Genomic DNA, 15,377 nt, shown 5'->3' on the forward strand with positions numbered 1-15,377 from the left:
CTGGCTTTAATACGGTAAGCTTAAGCAAACAGAATTTCTACATGCTTGTGTTTGTGCGTTTTATCACATTAGATGTATTGGCTTTGCCATTGCTTTTTTACAAGAGTAAATCCACCTTTAAAATCTCAACAATCTCAGGCTCTAACCAAGTACTCAACATTAAAAGACTTATCCTTGCCTCACATTACAACATGAAGAAAATGCCTATTTTTAAAATGGACATTACTTTGTTTTTAGTACCAGCAGATCTTACTTACTGGAGACTTGACAATCAAATCAGTATAGTCCTGAATGGAGAGCAGGGCTAAACTTTGTAGTTGTGACGTCATCAAAGCAGCAGCAGTGTTGAAGAAAGATTCTAGTTTTGCACTGTTGGCGTTACTTGGCACTTGCTTCCGTTTGTTTCCTTGGTAGTAGATATTTTGCACTTCAGGAAACCATCTTAAAATAAATGAGATATGTTTGCTCTGTTAGTTATAATCTTGAAAAATTAATTAATTTTCCAATAAGCCAAGTCAGGATCACTAGCAGATGCTCAACCAAGCCTTCCCCGCACTCCTCCCTCAATCAGAAAGACTCAATCGATCAGGAACATAGGCAGAAACTGGGAGCACAACAAATATAGAATGTAAAATGAGCCGTAGCTAGGTTTTTATTGGTCGTATGATTAATGTCTTCTGCGCTTTTCAAGTTTGCTCTACTCTGTTACTCAGTGTCATATTGCTCGGTATTTTACACACAGTGTTAAATAACTGGCTACATTTCTTCCAGTTTCTAGTCACGTATGCACATTTCCATTTTTATCACCCATTTCTCTTCCTCTCTAATTGTTTGCTCACTCTCCCACCTGTGTCTGCCCCATCTTCCACCATACTAAATAGGTCTAATCCTGCAGCCTCGCTGTAGATTATATTACTCTTGTCATGTTTTGGCCATTGCTAGCCCTACCTCCATTCACTAAACCAATATGTCTCGAAGCCGTTACTTCCTAAAATGGAAGGTACAGAAGGAAGTCTTGTAAACTTACCATATGTTTTCATCAGTGCAATGGTGTAACTATCTGTAAGCCCTACTTGACTTGACCAACTCAGACGAACACACAATGTGAGCAGCATGCAGGTGTTTGATGCCGCCTTTGAGTAGTCTACCAACTTTAAAGATGTCGAACATGAGTCTATGAACATGAATCTAACCACACTCACTCATCGCTGCAGTCTTTCATGACCAGAGACTAAACTGGAGCTTGATAAAATGAAAATATCCCAGCTTCCCTGGGCTTTTTTAAATTATAAAATGGATTATTATATATGCTACACAATCAGAATGATAGCTAGGGTGCATAAAAATGAACAGGCTTAGTTAGGGAGACTGGAACGGTAAGTGACGCTTGGGATTCAAGAACAGCATAGCTTCAGTTGGTGATTCAAGGTTGTCCAAAATCCAGGTGTTAGTGTGAATCCAGCAGAATTTTTTGAACGTTCATATGTCAGGAGAATAAACGAGTTGGAGATGATGAGTAAGTGCTTGATTAAGACTTTGGCAGATATTACCTAGTCAAAAACATGATGAATATCCATGACGCCTTATTGTAAGGGTATTAGGATATAATGCACTTGTAATAAGGTGGGCGTGATAGCCTTCACGTTTTTGACAGACCACCCATCCACCAAATGATAAATCCTACTCAACTCTCTTTGGGACTTAGCGTGAGGCATTCAGAGAGCTGCTTTACAAGTGTGCATGAGTACTTAAGTGCACTGAAGATACTACATAGGCCACCATTCATAGCATGTATTGTGTGCTCTTGTGCGTACTTGTGCAATGAGGACTGGTATTCCTCTTAGATCAGACATGTGCCTCATACATGCATCTTCCCTTTCACTCCTAAAATAGGATCCTGGCTTTGTGTTATGTAATATACGTGCACTTGTAGTATCCACTTTTAGGAGAATTCAGTGGTGAGGCAGTATTCTGATGCAGATAAGAATGGGAAGGTCTTACCACCTGTGGTTTATCCCATTTACAATATTTTTAAAAGGCCCAAAAAGAGATGGAAATCTAAAGCCACTGGCCCTAGTCCAAAGGATGGTAACCAGTTTTTTACACTGCTAAGTCATGCTGGAAACATCACCATGGACCAGAAACAAAACCTGCTCTTCGAGGCAAAAAGATAAGCGAGGAGCTATTTAAAAATGTCATCAACTTTGTAAATCTCATTTGTTTTGACTGTTGTACTTTCTTCCATTCACCTGCACCTGATATCGGTTAGAATGTTCATACTGCAGATTTCTTTTTGATACATGTACCGCATTTGATGTGTTTTTTTTTTTTTAATTGTCCGAAATCTTAAGTATATAGTGGTAGTGTTGGACCTGGGGTTACCAGTCCACATAGGGTAGCCTCGCACTGAGTGGAAAGACCAACCCTGAAGCAATTGTGTTATGCTTGTATCACGCCTCTACAGTAACCCAATGCCTATCCACCAAAAAGTAAGCACCACACCATATTTAGAAAAGTAGAAAATCTTTATTCTCTCTTGTTGCTAGTTTCTTGTATTGCTATTAGATGCAAAACCAGTACCACATTTACAGTTAATTCAGTGCATTTAAGTTACTTGTTTTTGTAAACTTTCCTAATTTCTTATATTTTGAGTTACTTTTGCATTTCCTGTTTAGTCAATACATTCTCTCACAGATAAACAGGGTAGTCAACTCGATTTACTATTCACCCCCTTCCTCCTCTGTAAAAGAAACAGGTTCACAGCATTTCTATTATGTATCCTGACACCAGCTGGATCTCTACCACTCAGCATTCCAAACTTTATTCCACATATGAAGATCAGTACCAGTTTTCTTGCGAGAATGCGTGGAAATTACTCTAGTAGTTATCCCATCCAGGGTTTGGCATCAGGCAGTCAATTGTTTCAGTCAGTTAATAAAGCCCTGATGCCTTTGGCAATTCTCACCCAATGGACCCCTGCTTAACTTTCCTCTCTCAAAGCTATGTGGAAAATAATTTGGGTTCTGAATGCCTTTTTACCCCACCTTCCGCTCTTCGATGGACTTCTCCGGGACCTTTGACGTGACTCTATTGTCTCCGGAGGCGGCAACGAAGCCCCCAAAACACCCGACTTCCCAACCACGCTTTTACAGTCTTACCAGTGAATTGCGGTGTTTAATGGGTGCCTGCTCAGCCGCTTCGAACGGACTCTCGCTCTCACACCTCGGGGCTCCGTGATTGCCTGAACCGGGAGTGCGCCACATTCCTCACAGCGCAGATCCCGGCCTCGAATCCCGCCCACCTCTCGCTTGTCAGAGGGGTTGGGGGTTGAACTCAGGCCGGCCTCCTCGGCTTCCCGCCCCCTTTTCTCTCGGAGCTCACTTGGCAGAGTGTACGATCTCCCGCGACGTCTCTTCAAAGTGACCCACGCACCGCTGGCCAGAACCGGGTCCCCTCTCCTCCTCCAGACCTCCTCAGTAGAAAAAGGGAAAGGGGGGGGGGAAACCCCACGGACACCGCCAGCCTGACAGCTGACACACCAATCGGCGGCGGGGACCAGCCACACTACGGTAAGGTTGATTTACCTTCCTGCGTTCCGTAAAGCAAAATCCTGGGGCCAGGGCGGGTGGTACACCAAACTTCCCCTCCCTCCTCGTGCTTTGTCCACAGTATGCTCAAGAGTGCGGCAAAGGGGGGGGGAAGAACTTGTCAGGTCAACTCCAGGATTCCTCCCCAAAGGCTCCACGGGGGAAAGGAAAAAGAGCACGGAACAGTCTCCTCCAACTTGGAGGCCTCCCTGATGTATCTCCCAGAACCACGGGAAACCACTTCTCCCAGGGGGCTCAATGTCGCTGCTAGGTTATGCAGATTAAAGTCAATAACCTGATGGTAGGGCTCGGTCAATAACTAGGGGGTGACATCTTCAAGGGAGACAGCTGACCCACGGGACAATCTAGCCTCAATTAGTGCGCTTTCCTCCCTCAGCTAACGCCTCACTCCTCACCAGGTTCCAAGTCAGCTCACTGGTCACTCTAAAATGGCCGCCCTAACTCAGTCCCTTTTTTGGCTGGCCTCTGATTACTAGAACCAGCTGGAAGGTTCTAGAGAGTCCCTATGTTATCCTAGGAGTCCATTTTCTGAGGCGAGCAGTTGTGGCAGTTATAAGCCACCATTTTGTAAAACTACATTTTCATGATAACAGGAGGTCTTCTAGGCCTAAGAAACGTATAGGGTCAACGAGTACCTAGCGCCAAGGGCAACACCTAAAAATTCCAGTGGACATAAAAAATCAAAGGTTAGGAGTCAGAAAGAGGGACAGAATAAATAAAATAATAGGAGGGACCACCCAAAGGGCTGTCAGGTCTAAGACCCTGAAAAACATATTAGGAGATATCCTCTTGGCCGGGCGATGAGCACTGTGGCCAGTTCCTGCTAGCCATCTCATATACCCTTTACCTACCCATCTCATATACCCCTCAAAGACAGGGCGCTCTTCTCTTCCTGGATGCATTTTATTTCCCGTGTGCACTGAGGGTCTTATCAAAGCCTTCACATGGGTACCCCACAGTTAAGATGGGGTTGCTAGCAGTCATTTTCTGCCTGCATCCTATAGAGTTAGGTTGGCTGTTTTTTGTGTGATGTCTAAGCCCCTCATTTACTTCAAGCCTTATGGTATACAATGTTTGGAACCTCACCCGAGTCCAACCTGTCTTCAGCTACTTTGGTAGGCAAGGCATAAAGGGGACCTCACCAGGGATCTGTTTAGGACATGACCTGTTCCATCTCCAGCCCCTTTACAATGTATAAAGCCTGGTGCAAGTTCTACTATTACTGAAAGTAGAGTTTTTATCCTGGGAAAAGTAGTGTACTGACCTCGTCAATGACCAAGATTGGAAAAAGACGAGGCATGAGGATGGAAGGGGGCAGCTTAAAAATAATAGTGAACATGTACAGTCCTGATGCAAGAGCAGCCCAGGAGTGGGGGCGCGCAGAAGCCAGAGTGAGAGCAAAGATAGATAGGTGATTCACTTGCTACCCCTGTGCATCTGGGTGTAAATGCGTGTATAAGTATGTGCATGTTAGTGCATTTCAACAAATGGGTGTGCCTTGGTCAGTGTGTCATGTGTTTAAGTAAGTGTCCCTTGTCTGGTGGCATGGTGGCCTTCCAGGTAGACAGTGAGTGACCTTAGCTGGTGACAATGACTGGCATATGGAACTGCCAATGACATCCGGTGCCACACTGGTATAAATGAGTCACCTCTGGAAAACTCCTGCCCATTCTTGGCATCATGTTGGCCACCTATTAAGTAATGTTGGTCCTATAGCAATGGCAATACTTCTTGACATTTTAAGGTTTACAGTGAGAATTGCTTCCTTGGCTTAACCGTGGCTACTCCTGCCATAATGGTTGCTACCTACATAATGATGCCCACTCCTAGCATAACGGGGGCTATCGTTGACACACTGAGGGTATCTATGGCATTATTCTGAGCAACCTGGCATAATCATGTCAATTCTGGGCATATTGTGTGCATCCTAGGATTAACCGAGGTCATTCCCGTGTTTACCACCCCCGGAATAATGGCAGACACCCTTGACATATTGTGAATATTCTTGCCCCAATGACGGTAATGATGGCCATCTCTGGTATAATGTTAGCCAGTGTTGACACATTATGGGCAGCCTTCCCCATGCAACATGTTGGCCATCTTTGCTATTCTGTGGGTACAATTGCCTTTGGGGTGGCCATCCCTGGCCAGCAATGGTAATGCATAGGCAATGAGGCTGAATCTCTTGATCTGAGGCAATTGTAGGCTAGCACTCGATAAAAATGAGAAGCAACTATTAAAAACTGATTTTTCAAGGAAAAATGTAGGGTATTTTTCCACAGAGGGGAAAGTGTTTGTTTGGGTAACTACTGTTTACCTATCCCACTTTATGCATACATTTAATAACAGATTGTGTATCTTTTGATAAAATGGTATGCTCCAATTTTGTTGCAAAATTACTGCATTGATACAATAATTCTTGCCTTGTCAATTAATCTTTATTTTGCCATTATTTCTTTGGTGCAAACAGCCCTTGCATGAACCGGTGTTAGATATGACATTACTTTTGTTAAATCTGCTTGATGTGCTGGGAGTCTAAACACTGTTCATCTATTCAGATGTAATATTATCTGATATTGTCAGTACTGCAGCAGCAATACTATTTTATGTATCTCAGAAAAACTTTAAAATGTCAGAAGGAGCTCTTATTTTTGAAGAGTTCTGAGACCCTTGCTTTAGACCAAAACCCTGCAGAAGTTGTCATTGTCTCGCTGTGTATCAGTGTTTTCTCCCACTCGTTTCCTCTCATTCTCTGCCTTCCTGTTTCCTCCTATGAAATATAGTTGTATTTAAGCATACCTTTTAAGCAGTTGTTCTTTGGCCAGCTCAATGTGTCTCATAATTAAATTCTGGAAGACTGCAAGCTCCATTGACTCATGACGATTATGAAACTCTTCCACATCAATCAAACGCAAATCCCTGCAATCACAAAGAAGGAAATTATTAAAGAGTAGGTATCCTGCATATTTTACACATTGTTCTGTTTCTTCTAGCATTCGTACTTCTTAATAGATATTTTATTATCTCCGTGAAAGCGAATCACAAAGGTGGCGGTGTACCATTGCATGAATAAAACTGTTTAAGCAATCACGCCATAAATAACTTTGTTAAGGAAATCATCATTGTTAGAAAAGTCATACACAAAGAACCACAACGTTATAAAAAAGCAGAAAAAACACAAACAGTGAAGGCACAATAAATTGTTTTATTGTTTACGGCATTCTAGATGAACCTGCTATAATTGTAACGCAATGTGTTCTCTACGAGAAATCTATCTTAACATTGACGTCATTTATGGAGAGGGGAGAGAGAGAATGTTTGCTTTTCTCACTTAAGACGCAGTAAACACATTTCAAGGAAACATTATTCCTTACACAGATTATTTCATTTATTTGACCAATTACGGTTACATTTACCTAAAAATTCCGTAAACTGCTAAAAAAATATATCCGTCATCCTGATTATTACAAAGTAGCCTTATATATGTTTGCAGGATGTACAAAAGGCAGCCAGCTCAAGGGTAACCATTCCTCCTTGCAACCCAATCCCTGCTCTCATCCTTTCATTCTCCACACTGAGAAACTCGCACAGCCACATTACAGCCTTCCTTAAATGAAATACACAATCAAACAGATGAACAGGCCTGGTTTTATTAAAGTAAACTAAGTAAAGTTGGTCGACATAGGAAGGTTGATGGGCTGTGTGCAATACAATAATGTAACTTTAGCTCAATGTTGGTAACAGCTACAAAACCGCATTGGGTAGGTAATCGTGTTAACATTTGTTCTGATGTGTAGCATGCTGTGCATGTTTTATATTAATGTAATACGATAGATCAATTTAGAGGGGTTCGTTTCTATACATTCATAAGGTACCTCTAACTTCTCTATTTCCATATCCAGCCAGGGCCGGACTGGGAACCGAAACAGGCCCTGGTAAACTGCTCGGCCAGACCCCGGGGTGGTGCAGCAGAGCTGTTTGCTAGAGCCGGTTTCGACCCTGGGCCGATATTGCTGGCCCCAAGTAACAAAAATGGCCCCCAGGGGCCAAAAACCGGTCTCCACCATGGCAGCCCACAGGGGAAACGACAGGTGCCCACTACGGCCAGTCCGGCCCTGGTTGTCACCCTAAATTGAATAGCAAAAATATTTGATCATAGATAATGGTTTAATGTAAAGCTAACTGCAGATGAAGACATTCTGATGGCAGCACTAGTGGTATAACAATGAATGTTGGGTCATAAGTCATTTATTAGTAAAGGCTGTAAAACCCAAAGATACGGTTCATATATCATGTACCAATTCTAAGGAAAGCTTATAAAAAGCCTATTCTGCTTGCTAAAAAAGAGTGGGACGAACAAAAGTGGAGGGCCTTCCTGGACACATGTTCTGCTGGTGACTCGTCGAAATTCTGGGCCTTGGTGGCTCAGGATCATTCAAGAGCCACAGAGAACCTGGATAATAATATGGCTGCCTCTGACTGGGTAAAATGTTTTGGCAGGTTATATGCTGGCAAATTTGAGGACCTTCCAGTACCAACAGATGCTATGCAGTTTCAGAGACTATTTAGCATAAAGCCAATGTTTGAAATTGCAGTCTTTGAAATGCAGATATCATTCAGGCCTTGAGTTCTATCTCACATGGGAAAGCAGCTGGCTCGGATGGCGTTCCTGCAAAACATCTTTTTAACTACTATAGAATCCTGGTCTCATTACACATTAGCCTTGGCTAATGCAATTGCAGAGGGTCCCCATGCCTGACTCATGGAAAGGTGCTATGGTATCACCCATATTTTAAAAAGGGAACCATTTCTTACTATCTAAGTATATGCCAATAAGCCTTATAGATTGCATTCAGAACATTTTTGTCAGTGCCTACTGAATAATATACAAAATTAACATCCTTAGCCCAGTTTTAACAGGCTTCTGCACTAAGGTATCCACTACCGACCAGGCCTTTCAATTTATGCTAGTACACTGGAGAACTGAATTAATCTGTGGTGGCAGTTTGTATGTCGAGTTTATCAACCTAAAATCGTCTTTTGATTTTGAAACAGTATAGTGAAATATGAAATTAATTTGAGTAGTGGACATTTTAGTCTGTTATTTGGATTGAAAAGGATAGTGGAGGAATAGAAGAGGGAAGGATTTAGAATATATATATTATTTTTTTGGAGCACATAGAAGAAGCAGGAGGCTTGGGATGAGTAAAAGGGAGGTGAAGGGAGAAGAATCAGAGGGAAGGGTTTTGAAAGGCTTGTTTGGGATTTCTGAATAGTAAAGAGGTATAAGATGCTGCAAGGATGGGAACAGTCTTGAAAGGGTTATTTTGGGGATCATAGTAGTACCATGAGGTTTGGGATGAAGGAGAGTGGAGGTAGATGATATATTGATGATGTTTCGGGTGAGAAATAGGGCTGTACATTAAAATAGCAGTACAATGAGGTTTGAGATTATTCAGAGAGCGGAAGTAGAGGATATATTGAGCACTGTATAGGATTAGAAATAGGGTAGTACATTGGATATGCTGAATTAGAAGTAAAGTAATAAATATATAGATACATAAGTACAGGGAAGATATATATACATACGGAAATTAGTATATGTAGATTAAAGATGCATTTAATAAACTTCGGCTTCAAAGTGTTCTTGGGGAAATACCCTTTACAACGCAAGCATTACATTGCACTACACTTACAACGCAGGCACTACAAGGCATACCATTACACCGCATACTATTGGAGTTAGAATAGTAATTTTAACCCCTACACTATCCAACACTTACCCTACTGTTGCACCCCCTGTAGTTAGAATAGTATTTTTTTCCCCAATACTATCCAATACTTAACTTAAATGCAATGTAATGGTATGCGTTGTAATGGTATGCATTGTAAAGGTAGTATGCGATGTAATGGAATGGGTTGTAAAGGTAGTTTTTAAAAATGCGATGTAGTGACATGCAATGTAATGAACGCCTTCTAGTGGATGTTGCGATGTAAAAACTGCGTTGTAAGTGCATGCGTTGTAAATGTATGCGTTGTAACCTCATACATTCGTTTTGTTGTACTTTAAATGAATGTATTTAGGTTTTTTGTAATTTAATAGTGAAGCAATTGTAGATAAACAGTTATGATAAAAGATTTACTTTCTTATGCACACTTATATACATTTAAAAAAACATAGAATAATATAATAATTAGTAATATTTATATTTGTTAACCCCTTCCATGCTCCATACGAGCCCAGCTCGTCAAGAGTCACAGTGGAGCTGTGCTCATGACGAGCTGGGCTCGTCATAACAGCCAGGGCATGACCACACACAATTGATTCCCCACCTGTGCTGGAGAATTAATCAGTGGGTAGGGTTGTGACGAGCTCAGCTGGTCATGAGCACATATTATATAATATGACATATAATAGGAGGGACAAGACATCATTCACGTTTGTGACGAAGTAAATAGTCCTCCAAACTCTAAATCAGGTGCTAAGCCATGAACAGCATTACATCAACAATGGAAGCATCAAGAAAATGACCTTTCTGCCCAAAGCCCAATCACAGAACCCACATTGTTTACTTTTGTTTAGCAAATTGACAGAATCCTTCTTTATAGTACATAAGATGTTTATGTAACATTCAGCCAGCTAGCATCTAGGGTGATAAACTTTTAATTTAAGCAACATAGGGCTATTCAGAGTGAAACAGAGAGCTGCAGAGAAGAGGCTCCGTTTTTTATAAAGACTAGGACATGTACTCAAACTGTTGTTGTCGTCGGAGTACCAGTACTGTGAAGAGCATGCTCCGGCTATGAAAATAAAAGAGATGTTGCTGCTCTCAATGCAATTCTGCAAAGTGCAAGGGTTTCCTCATCCAATAATTCAGAAAGGCTTTATCTATGAAGTCGTAGCTACATCCTCTTCATGAAGTATAATGAAGTAATGTTTTATTATTACTGGCCTCAAGGTCGCCTGGGGTTGACAGTTTGGTGTTGAATATATGAAACGATTACCTTTGTAGTGATTCCAGTACTCTTATTCTCCTTTTTTCTTTTTTTGTAATTGGTTAGGTTCCGCTCTTTATGATATAGCAAAGTTCAAAAATAAACCTTTTTAAATTAAATGTGACTGTGAAAGGCCCTTAGTCATGAGCCACCTCTTCATCAACCTGTTCCCGTTTCATATGTGGCCAATAACAAACTGCTTTTCCCCTGGTAGTATGTGGGCAATTGAGGTTGTAGCATATTATATGCTAGAGAAGGTATCTTTGTTGGTGTTGAAAAGGAAAGAAAGTAAGGACAGTTAGTACCTGAATTATTAGAAAGCTACTTTTCATTGCTCCAATCACTATGTCCCCCCTTCATCGAGTCTATTAGCAACAGAATCCAAGGAATATATGTAATGGAAGACGTGAAATTATATTGACCAGGATATAGTAATAAAGATAACACCAAAACATGTGGCTAAATGAGGCCTCAAGACATATGCTCGTCTATGGAGCCTCAGTCACATTTAGCACCCATTGCACTGTTCTTCAAACCTTTCCTTCAGCACTTGCTTTGGGGGTGTCACCCTCTTTTCACCCTCTTGAATAGCAACATGCTTTACAGTCTTCAATCGGGTTACCGAAAAACACCAAAACATGTGGTTAAATGAAGCCTCAAGACATTGCCTCATCTATGTAGCCTCAGTCACCTTTAGCACCCATTGAGTTTGAGTTTGAGTTTTAAAATACTTGTAAAGCGCTCATACACCTGCGGTTTCTTGGCGCTACAGCTAACAAGTCCAGGACTAACAGGTGGGGGAGACTGCTGGGGATTTAGTCAAAAGACTTTGTGAACAGGTGGGCCTTGAGATGTTTACGAAATTGCGGGTACAGGGTGATGGATCGCAGATCCAGGGGAAGGGAGTTCCAGAGGATCGGGGCAAGGGTAGCAAATTTCGAGCCTCCCCACTTCTTTGTCCGGTAGCGAGGGATAGTGAGGAGGGACTGAGAGGACGAGCGGAGTTCCCTGGTGGGTACGTAGGGAGTGATCTCTGAAGAGATGAATGCTGGAGCCAGGTCCAGACGGGCCAAGAAGGTGATGGAGGCGAGCTTGAATTGGATCCGGGCTCGCACAGGGAGCCAGTGTAGGGATTTCAAGAGGGGGGAGGAACGGCGGAAGTTAGGAAGATTGAAGACCAGGCGGGCCGCCTGGTTTTGTATCTGCTGCAAACGCCGTAAGCTGTATGCAGGGATACCTGCATATAGGGCGTTGCCATAGTCCAGGCGGGACACCACCATGGCTAAGGTGATGAGTTTGAGAGCTGAGAAGGTGAAGAAACGGGACACCCTACGTATAGTACGTAGTGAAAGGAAAGAGGAAGATACCACAGAGCTAACCTGGGAGTGAAGGGTGAGTTGAGAGTTGAGTTTTATGCAGAGGGTTTTGACAGAGGTAGAGGGTTCAGGAGAGGGGCCAAGAGAAGGGGGCCAGAAGAGAGAGGACCAGGGGCTGGATGAACCACCCGTCAACACCAGCTCGGTCTTGTCGGGGTTGAGTTTAAGGTGATTGTGGTTCATCCAGTCCCGGATGTGGAGCATGACAGATTGAAAATTAAGGACAGAAGAGGGGGAAGAGGAGAGGTTAAAGACCAGCTGGAGGTCATCCGCATAATTAAATACGGCGACCTCCATTTGTTGAAGAGAAAAGATAAGAGGGGCGACATAGAGATTGAACAAGAGGGGGGAAAGGGAGGAGCCTTGGGGGACCCCGCACTGAACTTTCCGGACGTCCGCTGTAAAATCACCCAGGCGGACGGCCTGGGTGCGGTCACTCAGGAAGGAGGATAGCCAGACCAAGGCAGTGCCCCTGATCCCGGCCGCCCTGACACGGGACAGCAAGATGGTATGATCCACCGTGTCAAAGGCGGCTGAGAGATCAAGGAGCACTAGGGCCTGGCGCTGGTTGGTATCCATACCCTCCCTGAGGTTGTCCAAGACCGAGATGACAACGGACTCCGTGGAGTGCGCGGGGCGGAAGCCGGCCTGGCGGGGAGCGAGGGCTCCATGAGTCTCTACAAAGGAGCTCAGAGCGCAGGTGACATGGCGCTCGAGCACCTTTGCCAGAAAAGGTAAAAGGGAAATGGGGCGGAAATTGGCAGGGACAGAAGGGTCTGCCCCAGGTTTTTTTTAGAATCGGCACAATAACCGCAGACTTCAAGGGGGATGGAACCACACCTTGAGCCAGAGAACTGTTGAGGAGGTGGAGGGGAGGGTCCGGGCAGGTAACAAAAATATGGCGAAGAATATGAGCAGGACAGGGGTCAAGTGGAGAGCCAGATTTGACCAAAGGTACTAAGGAAGACAAGGCTTCCTTAGAAATGGGGGGAAGGGCAGTGAGTTGTCCCTTGGAAGGGGGACATTGGGGGTCAACAAAGGAGGGAGAAGGGGGTGGGATGTTGGCTTTAATAGTAGCAATTTTATGGATGAAGTAGTTATTGAGGGAGTGGCAGAGTTCTTCGGAGGGGGCGGGCTTCAGAGTTGTTCTGTCCGAGAACGCCAGGTTATGGACGATCGTGAAAATCTCCTTAGGCTGGTTTTCTGCAGCAAAGATTTTGGAGGAGAAGTAGGCGGTTTTGGCCTCCAAGATGTCTTTTTTGTACTGGGTAAGGATGTTGGTGTACTCCAGTCTGAGAGTGGGGCAGTAATTTCTCCTCCAAGCCCGCTCCGCGCGACGTACAATGAGTTTGGTGGCCTTAAGCTCTACGTTGAACCACCGGTTGACATCCTTATCACGCTTGGTGGTAATACGTTTGAGCGGGGCTACAGAGTCACTGCCAGCGGAGAGCCACTGATCTATGGCCTCAACCTGGGAGAGGGTAGAGAGGCCCTGCAGGGAAGGGAGGGAGGTGATGAGAAGGGAAGAGAGGTCTTCCGGGTTGACACGGCCCCATGCTCGACCCCAGATGTTTTTGGGGCGAGGGGGCTTGGCTGAGGGGTGAGTGGGTAGGGAAAATGAAAGAAGGTGGTGGTCGGACCATGTGCAAGGCGAAATAGAGAGGGATTCCACGGGACAGTTTAGGGACCAGATCTGGTCTAGCGTGTGACCTTTGATGTGGGTGGGGGAGTGGACATGAGGGGTGAAGTTGAGGGACTGGAGGGTTTCAGAGAATTCCTTTGAGGACGAACATTCAGCTGGGTCGGAGGGCCAGAAGTTGAAGTCGCCAAGGAGTAGGATAGAAGAATTGTTAACGGTAATGGTAGCCAGGACTTCCAAGAAGTCAGAGAGAAACTATAAAGGGGATTGAGGAGGACGGTAAGTGAGAAAACAGGTCAGAGGAGGAGTAATGGAGGTAGTGCGAATAACCAAGTATTCGGTGGTCGCGATATCAGGCAGGGACAGGGTTTGAAAAGGAAGATCGGTACGAGCGATGACCGCCACGCCGCCCCCAGCTCTGCCGGAAGGGCGATCAGCCCGAAGGGCGTAGTAAGAGGCCGGTAAGGTGGCAAGTAGGGCGGGAAGGGAGTCATCGCCAAACCAGGTCTCCGTTAGGAAGAGAAGGTCAGGGGCTTGAAGATCCAGCAGGACCGAGAGTTTGTGCGCATGGGCGACTGCTGACCGGGTGTTGAGATAGCAGGCCGTGAGGGATTTAGGGGTTGTGGGAAGGGTGATGCTACTGGGCGAGAGAGAGAGGTCAACTGTAGGAAGGGGGATGTGGGAGGGAGCGGCAGGGGAGAGACCAAGAGAGAAAATGCGGGAACAAGTGGAGGCAGCGATGGGCCAGGGTCCCTGGAGGTTGTGGAGTTGGTCCGGGGTATAGGTGATGAGCGGGGCAGAGTGGCGTGCCCCTAGCCCCGGACAGTCGCGGACGCGCGCAGACGGGCTTGCCTTAGGCGCGCCTTTGGCGCGCAATCGTCGCGCCCGCTGCGCCTCCGGCCCAAGCACATCCTTTTATGCGGGGATTAGAGGGAGAGAGGGAAAGGAAGGGGGCGTGGCCTGCAAGTGGGCGGAGCTTACTCGCTCGCAGTGGATGGCGGCAGCGAGGGAGGAATCCCCAAGGCAGCGCCCAAATCGGCTGTCTGGGACCTCCTGTGCAGGCTAGGATCTTTGGCGAAATGCCGGTGAGTTTGTTGAACACAGCAGTGCAAAATACAATTTTTAAAATCAGTTAAAGGAAAAAAAAAGCGCTCCCGGCTTTTCGCCTCAGGAGATTGCACTATTCTTCAAACCTTTCCTTCAGCATTTGCTTCCGGAGTGTCACCCTCTTTTCACTTATATTCACCCTCTTGACAAGCAAAATGCTTTACAGTCTTTTCAGAACTATCACCCTCCAGTATTGGTCATTCTGCATTCACTGTCTCTTTGACTTCATACTCAATTGAGAGTAAACAGGTTGACAAATATGTGATTGGGATTGTAAAGTGGCCCTGGGGGTGGAAAACTAGGGAACTGAATGGCTGCCCACGGTTTAAGTTCTACATGTTCTGGTAATGAAAAACTCCTAAATTTGTTTTTCACTACTGTGAGGCCTGTCTCTCACACAGGATATTATTGGGTTGCCTTACTGCATTTAATACGTGCTAACTTTTGATTGGGAACAGGTAAACATTTTGTGTTTGGTATCTGAGAAATTGTAATTTTTAACACCCTTTAATAGTAAAGTCGAATTTAAGGTTACAATGTTGAATATGCCAGTTTTCGAAATGTGAAATCTTCCTGCCCTATTTGGTGCCTATAGCCTGTTAAAGAGTCAAATGACTGGGTGGAGCTGGCTGTTGGACTTTGTTTACTCTT

At 44.5% G+C, this 15,377-nt stretch overlaps 1 protein-coding gene across 1 annotated transcript in view; it reads right to left on the reverse strand.

The window, feature by feature from the left end:
• DNAH7 (dynein axonemal heavy chain 7) overlaps positions 1 to 15,377 on the reverse strand; it is a 1,812,153-nt gene that overhangs the window by 1,557,888 nt on the left and 238,888 nt on the right. The window contains exons 9-10 of the mRNA XM_086955398.1: positions 6,408 to 6,527; positions 258 to 441 (exon numbers count right to left, since the gene is read on the reverse strand). Of these exons, the coding sequence (XP_086811524.1) occupies positions 258 to 441; positions 6,408 to 6,527 (304 nt within the window). The remainder of the gene's footprint in view (positions 1 to 257; positions 442 to 6,407; positions 6,528 to 15,377) is intronic.

The sequence above is a fragment of the Lissotriton vulgaris genome, chromosome 2_1, assembly GCF_964263255.1.
Source record: "Lissotriton vulgaris chromosome 2_1, aLisVul1.2, whole genome shotgun sequence".
NCBI lineage: Eukaryota > Metazoa > Chordata > Amphibia > Caudata > Salamandridae > Lissotriton > Lissotriton vulgaris.